This window comes from Seriola lalandi, unplaced genomic scaffold, assembly GCF_002814215.2.
Source record: "Seriola lalandi dorsalis isolate HSWRI2012SDOR001 ecotype SW California unplaced genomic scaffold, Sedor1 jcf7180002054947, whole genome shotgun sequence".
Lineage (NCBI taxonomy): Eukaryota > Metazoa > Chordata > Actinopteri > Carangiformes > Carangidae > Seriola > Seriola lalandi.
The window spans coordinates 1,041,037-1,050,206 of record NW_019525498.1 but is presented as its reverse complement, the minus strand read 5'-3'; the positions used below and the strand labels follow the sequence as shown (position 1 = coordinate 1,050,206).

General features: G+C 40.2%; 1 protein-coding gene across 1 annotated transcript in view; it reads right to left on the bottom strand.

Annotated features, from left to right (window-relative positions):
• Nucleotides 1–1,466: 1,466 nt before the first annotated feature.
• mei4 (meiosis-specific, MEI4 homolog (S. cerevisiae)) overlaps nucleotides 1,467–9,170 on the bottom strand; it is a 42,842-nt gene continuing 35,138 nt past the window's right edge. Inside the window, exon 5 of the mRNA XM_087170413.1 lies at nucleotides 1,467–2,288. Coding sequence (XP_087026539.1) covers nucleotides 2,043–2,288 — 246 coding nt within the window. The 3' untranslated portion in view covers nucleotides 1,467–2,042. The remainder of the gene's footprint in view (nucleotides 2,289–9,170) is intronic.

The following is a 9,170-nucleotide window of genomic DNA, read 5'->3' as shown; positions in this document are numbered from 1 at the left end:
ATTTCGCTGCCCTCATGCCTGGGCCATTATTGCAAACCGCAAATAAGCAGCAGGGAGAAGAACATCCCTGCTGCTGGTGGAGGAGTGAGTAAGAAACAGAGCAGGGAATGATGAAAGGCTCAGACGCTCAGATTGTTAGGAAACAGATGCAGATTCCATTAAAAGAGGGCTACTGTACTACTGCTTCTACTGGAGGCGTGTGTCTCCTCTCACTTTCCAAATTCCTACCTGCCCTGCCCTCTTGCCCTGGGTTCTGCCTACCAGGCCACATACATGCTTATCTCTACACCCTCTGATTGGTGGAGGTTGTTGGAGCTTGAGAGACAAAACCCAGGGCGAAAAAAATATATATAAAATACTTTTTTGTGAAACCTGCAGATGTTACAGTGGTTACGGCTAAAATAAAAATATACTCTGAGCTCCTCAGACAAAAAAAAGTTTTACCTCTCAGGCTACATACATGCTAAGTCTATATCTCTATATATGTTTTCCAGGTAAAATTAAACAAAACATTTTCGAAAAAGGCAATAAAAGACTATAATTGTATCTATAAGAAAGTACATGGGAAGTACTGTTTGTGTATTAATGAAACATCATAGCACGTCCAATGTTTCTGTAATACAACCCTTAATCTGAAAAGCATGACGGCCACTTTTATAACAATTGTTAGTTGCTAGGATATGGCATTCTTTCTTGTTTTCTATTTTTATTTCTTCTTCTTCTTGTTGTTGATGAAAGTTGGACGTATTATTATTGGACATTTTGGACGTCATACTGTGTTGGAAGAATGGGGATATACAAATCTAATTTTGTGCATCAAAAGGGAGAACATAAGAACGGTACACAAAGCTACTTAACAACAACCCACTGATCCTCTGTTTATTAAACTGAAGGCTGTAAAATCCCACGACGAAATGCAGAGACTCGAGGGTTTTAGTGACAGAGGGTACAAATCATGTTTGTAGTGAAAAATAAATATCTGAAAGTGTCCGTATGTTGTTGAAAATTAAGATAATACGACTGAAGAGTCACATGGGAATTTCAAGATGAACGTCACATAAAATAACAGCAGGTGAATAACCACACATACTGTGTGGTTATACATGAATCAGGATCCAGACTCCTTTATCACATCATAAAGTTTTAGCCCCCCCCCCCCCCAACTGTGAATAAGCTGGAAATTATCTTCTGTAGCACTGAACTTAACTCCGGCACGAAAAATAAAAACAGACCTCTACCATTCACTCGCCACCATTAGCTCTGACATCCACGGCGAAGAACAATGTTAAGAGCCTTAGTTAATACTCAAATAAATAAAACAGGCCTTTTTAAGCACTCCACACTGACCCATTAAAGAAAGCAACTCGTGGTGGAATGGAAACGATTAGTACTTAACGAGAATTATTAGTAATTTTGTGGCTTTCAGTGGCGGTTTCAGCGTCATTACTCAATTAAAAAAGGACATTAACAAATCCCTATAGCACTGAAAGAATTAAACTTTGGGGATTCTTATTTTGTCAATTGTGAAAAGATTATCTCGGAAATAAAAAGCATTTGTTATCACTCAATTAAATTTAATGTTGCAATGAATAAGTAAACAAGTATAAGTAAATGTCCGGATTTATTTTTCCAATTCAATTGTGCAGTTTTGCACCAGTACAAGAGCGCGACACATTTCCTGATGATAAAATCTGGGAAAGATTAAAATCCTCTTCTCCATCCTTTTCTCTTTAAAAAGTCTCAGTAATTTAGTTTTAGTTAGGAGGAAATAGTGCAATGGTCGGGGGACTATTTTCAGTGGCAGATTAATCCACATTCGGTGCTCAAACGTGTTAGTAGTATTGCTGGTGTTGTTCTTTCCGTGGATCACCAGATGTGCCCTTCATTTAGATTTGAAAATAATGGTTCCTTGTCAATATGATGTTTTCCATGTGAAGTGCACCTCGCCACAGCACATGGTTCCACTGATGCTGATTCAGGTTTAGTCCGTCATTTCAAACCACTTTGTTCATGTGAGGGAGTATAAACCAAACCTCCTTATCTTATCTGTCCGAGCAGGTGAGGAGACCTCCTATCCTCCACATGTAGATAGAAAACAAGGGAAACTCATCTGACAGCAGAAAGACGCGCTGCTCCAAGTGACTCAGGAAGCCCGTCTGCTCCGACTCCACCTCCACCCTGCACGGAACCTTTGATTTCTGCAGGAGCTCCTCCACGATCCAGAACAGGTAGCACGAGTTCTGATACTGGTCCACAGGAAACGTGTCGAGCCCGGAGTCCTCCTGGCCCTGGAGAGTAAGACCTACATTAGAGAATGACTCACTGACGACCACCTTCAAGACACAACACTGTCATACGATGTGAATCATCGTTTAATCATAACATTTCAGTGTGATATATCTAAGCCTGTTTACACAAAGACTTCTCTAGACTTATAAAAACTCTGAGCCGAGATGTATCCAAACTTAAAAGGTCTCCTTCTTCAACTTGACAGCTTCCTTCATCTCTCGTGTCGACTAGCAAGATCTTGGCCTAATATCAGAGCAGCCACCTCTGCGCTGGCAGCTCTGAACTCTCAAATGTTGGAAATGTCAGAGCTTCCTACCACGTCCTGGACGCCAACCAGCTCAATTACTTCTCTACTTGTGAGAAACACAAGCCAAGATGTAGCCAAGTAAGTCCTTCAACTACATGACCTCCTTGCTCCTGCTGATTCAACAGAAAGTGCAGAGAGATGTAATTCAAGAGAGCGACAGTGGTAAGAAAGCAGCTGAAAAGGTGAATCATTATTCCAATCACCTCACACCAGAATAATGGATCGATAGATGATGCTGCAAGTAAACACTTACTACACAAACTACGACGAAACGTGAGGTACAAGTGTGATTGTTTTCAGTGCAACACACCAAGTCAAACTCAAGGCAAAGAAAACACACAGAACACTGCAAACCTCATTTTAATTATTCAAATACAGGGAAGCTGCTGGATTTCTTCCAGGCTGTATCTCAGTATGCCTCTGCAAGTGTGTGTGTGTGTGTGTGTGTGTGTGTGTGTGTGTGTGTGTGTGTGTGTGTGTGTGTGTGTGTGAGATGTCACGAAGGAAAACAACAGCCAGATGGCTGTCAGGTATTCCTCCAGGCTAAAACCCTCACAGAGCTGACAGAAACCTTAACCCCCCCACAAACACACAACACACACACACACACACACACACAGCACTCAGACCCCATCAGAACTGGGTCGCTCAGCACTTGAACACTGCTGAAGCATCTCTTAGCTAATGGCTAAAAGCAATGTGTCCCCCCCAATGGGACCCCCTGCCCACTCACACAACCAAAGAAAAAAAACATTAAAAAACCTAAAATTTTGAAAAACAAAAAACTTGATTCATGTTATTGACCTAATCTATGTGCATTTGTTCAGTGAGACAGTCTCCTGCTTTTTGCTGTCAATCACTGTGGCGTTTCTCTCCTGTCTTCTGCTTCCTGTTTCACTGTGTTGTCTTGCCCCCCCAACACACGGACCGGAGGAGAGACAGTCTGACAACTCATTAGGTTAAGTGCAATAAAAGCTCTGAATGTTCAAAATCCCCCTAAAACCCAACATGGACAGACATTGACCCCTGAAATTTTCACACCTGTGCAATCTGGCGACAACGCTGAGGACGCCTGCAGCTCTCCTGCTGCTACAGCTAACAAACAGAAATCTCATCGTAACAAAGCTGCTGTCCACTTCCTGTTCAGCAGCGGACAGCAGACACACGCAGTCAGAGAGCAGCTGGTGAACATAATGGAGCATTTAGCAGCTAAAGAGACAGATTTCCCTCAGGAGCTGGTGGAGACCAAACATGGAGCTAAAAGAAAGAGAGGGAACACTGGACTGAGATTCATTAAGACGACGCTAACATGACTCCAGTGGGATGATGGGATGTGTCTGTGCAAGTAAGCCAAACACATTTGCCATATTAACTTAATTAGGTCATAATATGTAATTCTGTGTTGACAGCTTGTTGCACAGGTGTCAGTTCATACGAGAATGAAATGCAGAAATGAAACTTTATCTTTTACTCCCAGCATGAGCTGTGTGCCAAAACTCATATATACATACTTGGCAATCTTAATTTAGTATCTTTATGAAAATGTCTGCACAGTTTATGGCACTGCTGAGCAGAAACTTGGCTTAGGATCAAATCTCTGCTTTGCAATTCAACTTTGCGCCTCAGAATATTGATTCAAAGACCCAATCTGTGCTTCTCAGGACGTAACTCTCAGGTCAAACTGACATAATGTACATACATAGTGAGTTACAGATGGAAAATTACCATATTAGGTTTCTCAAATGATTATGATTCAAAACTTGGGCCTTAGTTACTGTTGATAACTTATACAAATATGTATTTAGCAGACTTGTGTAACTGTTTAGCGTTAGCACATGTAATTAAAGACCCGTCCATCAATGTGAGGGTGATAACAGCCTCCAATCGTTTGTTTTTGAGCTGTGAGTTGAGTGGCTATACATGCTGCATATACATATACTTGGTGAAACGCTGCCATCAGGAAACCGTGCCAGGCAGCTTGACACAGAGGTCTCGGATATTCACACTGTCTGCTGCAGCAACTGTCAACAAGATGGAAAGGACATATTTGATTTGGATGAACACGGGGAGAGGAGACTGCAGTGTGATGTGGCTCTGCAGATCATCGTCTCTCATCTCATCATCTCTGTCCATGCACAGATTCTGGATCCACCAGATTATTCGGATGCATAGTCTAAGTGATTTCTTGGCATCCTTCAGTGCTCCACCAGTGTTGTTTGAATGATCCGTTTAAAACCTAACAAAGTGATGAAAGCATGAAATGAAACGAGGCTGCGAGGGAGGGACTGAAAGCTCAGTGAAACTATTTAATCAAGGATTCACTGTGTCAAGCATGTCATGATTTATTTTAAACATGGTTTCAGCTTCACTGACTAAACACTGCATATTCCTATTTACAGCACAGGCATTAATTAATGTTCTCTGTGTTACAGCAGAAAAACAACTCAAGCAGACACACACACACACACACACACACACACACACACACACACACACACACACACACACACACACACACACACACACACACACACACACACAGGTTTTCAGCTTGCAAGGCTCGACAGTAATAAGATTTGAGCCAACATAAAACATTTCCTGCAGTCTGTTTGCTGCTAATAGCAATGATGTAAGGTGTACGGAAGATTTTTAATGACTTCATAAACTGTTCTCTCTATAAATCAACTAACTTACTTTATGAATTTAATAAAGAAAAATGCTCGTCACACTTTCCCACGACCTAAAAAGTCAAACGTCTTGTTTTGTCTGACCCTCAGACCAGAACACAAAGATCCAGTTCACAATGAAACAAAACAAAGAAAACCAGCAAAAGGTCACATTTTTGTCTGATTAAATAATTTATTCATTAATTTTATTAATCAAATTAATAATAATATTTAATAATAATCTATTAAAACTGTTTATTTTCTATCAAGCTAATTAACATTTCAACACTAATAATGACACAAAAAACTAAATGATAAACAAGTTTGGATACTGAGAAAAAACAAAATCCAGACAAAAGAAGCAAAATACATTTGTTCTAATGACCTTTAGATTTTGAATTCTTAGTTTCTAGCCTAATAAACATTTCTTTAATTTGTTTATTAAAAGGCTGTAACCAAGATATTCCTGTTTCTTAACAGCCGCCTTATATACCAACACCAATATAAACTGTCATAATCTAATATCAGCTGACATATCAGAGACAGGAAACATCGACGTGAATGACATGAAGCTCGGCTCCAACATCAACACACAGTTACTCTGTCACCAGGACGTCAAAAAGTTGAGACTCTGTCAAAACTTCGATGGTAAAGTATCCTGTCATTTTTGAAAACATCAGCATTAAACTTCAAACCCTGAACACTAAAGGCAGCAATCAGGAGGAAACAAGTTTGTTCTCTCATCACTAAGAGCCACTGAGCCGGATAAACACTGTAATTCAAAGAGGAAAGCATGAGACCATCTTTAAAAAAAACAAAACGTATGAGCAGTCCTTGAAAAAGTTTTCACCACCTTTTACTGCAGTACAAATAAAGATCTCATTGTATCTTAAAATTGCTTCCTGCTTCTACAGCTCAAACTAGTCTGGTCCAACTAGCTTTGAAACAACATACATCTTAAGCATTTTTCATTGTGCTTATTTGTTTCGTATATAATAATAAAACCTGGTGCAATGACGCAGAAATCTGCACAGAGTGTGGGACGATTATTTACATTTACCTGCGAGTTCTACAGATCTCTCTGATCCCTCAACAAAGCTCTACCATCAGTTTTATTTCACAATACAAACACTGAGAAGCAGAGGTGGTTTATGTCAGTTAGGGCGGTTAGAGGGAGCTCAAGATGTTCTACTTTAATCTGAAACCTGTCGAGAGCTCACACGGCCAAAGGATTTATGAGGCCATGACGCAGGATTCGATGGACAGCAAAAATCGATAATTGGAATTAAAATCTAGCGGGAGACGTTATGGAGCATCTCTGAATAACATACACAAACGCCACAACTTCCCGTGACAGAAATGGCGGTCTCTTGAAACCACAGAGGACCTGCGGGGTCTTACTGCCTCACTAATGGCTGAAGATGGTTTTATCAATACCCAGTTTTTTTTCCCCAAATTCAAAACCTGCAAACTTCACTGCATAGAGCTGATTCGAATCATTTTCACCAAAGGTCAGGCTGACTTCAACCTGTGCCTTCCTCTAATTCATAAAGAATAAATCAGTTTTAATGCATAGATGTGAGAGTTGTATCAATCTTCTCATTTAACTCTCAGCAAAAAAAGCCGATTCGGTTATACGCCGATTTGAGATCAACTGTTACAGCTTGGCTAAAAAAAATGGGGTTCGAGGAAAGCTCTGACAAGTCATTTAATACGTGCTGTATTCTTATTGTATCTCCGTCTATTCTGTTCCATTTCCGTGCCGCTGGAAATCGATGTTCCTGGCATGAAGGAAATAAGGGAACACAATGCTGACTGACAGATTCATCAAGCAAGAGCAAAAGAACAAAAATCACCAGATCTCAGACTGATTCCTGAGGAAAAGAGATGTCAGAGAGACAGCCAACTAATCAGTGGGTGGCTTTTCTCCCGACTGTGGGTTCAAGATAAAAATCCCCGCAGGCCATATTCCTCGTTACAGTCCCCCGGGAAATTTAATGAGCAGAGCGAACCCATGTTTCAGTAAAAACTGCAATAAGTATGTTGAGTAGACAAAGTAGAAACAAAACTCTAATCACAGTTTATTCAGTACAATGAAATATTAAATTATTATTATTATTATTATTATTATTATTATTAAATGAAATACTGTTGTATTTGTGAGTGACATTTGATTATAACCTTGTGGCTGGATTCCTCCACCAACCAGTCAAGTTGTGGTTTACATCCATGTCTGTCCACACTGATATATGTAGTGGAGACTTTGATGAAGTTTAATAAAAAAAGGTATTAAGTGTATGTTATCATTATTGGCATATGAATTTTTGGAGTAATGGCCAAAAAAATGTGTAGTCACAATGACCTTGACCTTTGACCTTTGAACACCAAACTCTAATTCAGTTCATTGCCAGAATTCCCTCAAGGTTTTTCTGAGATATCACGTTCACAAGAATGGCATGAACGGACGAAATGAAAGACTGGGCAACAATAATTAATAAAGTCAGAGATAAAAAGGACAAAGGTTTGAAGAACATTAGATGAGGTGACAGAACGCCCATCAGCATGTATCCCAACCAGAGTCCTGCTCTAAGTGAGAGGATGAAAACAGCAGGACGGGCTGATTGAGTTGTTTGTTGGCTCGTTAGCACTCCTCAGGGATCCACCGGGCCGCAGCCTGACAGTGGCCGCCTTTTAATAATCCAGATAAACTACCCTCTCACTCCGTGTCAGTTACAGGACGGCTTTTCACTTCCAGGCGAAACAGCAAAGTCAAAATGGCTTTATCTTTCATTTTAATCTTTAATATCTTTGATCCCGCGCGGTGAACTGAGCTCAAGGTCGGACGTGAGGGCCCAGAGGAAGCTGGGGTTAAGTGGAAGGTCGTTTCATGATCGACTTTCCAGGTAAACATGATGATGGCTTCTGGCTTTGAAGCCTGGCAACAGGATACTGCAGAGTGTCTTTGAATATCTGCAGGAGGCTGCGCTGTAACACCGAGGCTCTGGAAAGGTGATAATTACCTACCCTGAGAATCAGCTCATCAAAACAGGAGATAGGAGAGTGAGTATTGAACTTATTCAACTCCAATTGGATGCTAATGCTAGGGTCGCACAAGTGTTGTATATTTTGGTCTTTGATTGTTCCTGATGATGTCCTCTCCTGATTGTGGTGGTACTGACTTTTCTTCTGGATCCAAAATAAGGTTGACATTTGTGATTTGGAGTGAAATGTCTTCACTATTGGAAGGGATTGAAAGTCTGAAAACAGAAATCAGGTTCAGACATTCATGTTCCCCCTCAGGATGAACTGCACTACCTTCGGTGATCCTCTTGACTTTTATCCAGCAACGTCACGGTCATCATCTTCAAAATTATGAATGACTTCTAAATTGTCCAGGTTCAAGATTCGCTTCCTAGATTATTCCAGATCTCCAGCAGCACACACTCTTCATCCATCATAATTGTATGTTTTTATTTTAACACCGAGCATGAATGTAGAACCTCAAAAATTAGTTGATTTATCAAGTGACAGAAAATGAATCAGCAGCTGTTGCAGTAATTAATCGTTTTGTGATGTTGTTTGCAAAAATGTAAAACATCTGTTGTTTCTAGCTTCAAATGAAAGTGATTTCCTGCTTTTCTTTGTCATACGTGATAGTGAACTGCAAACTTCTCATCTGAAGAAGTCACCTTGGTGTGTGGGAAAATTATATTCATTTCATAGACAAAACAGTTAATCGCAAAAATGATCTGAAGATTAATCATTAGCTGCAGCCCTACATGAAAGTTCAATCTTGGCAAAAGGAGTCTGACAAAACCTTAAAGTGCTACTAGCCGTGGATGTAAACAGATCCATCCATGTCAACTGAGCAAACTGATGAAAACCATGAGATGTACATGAAAGAAAAA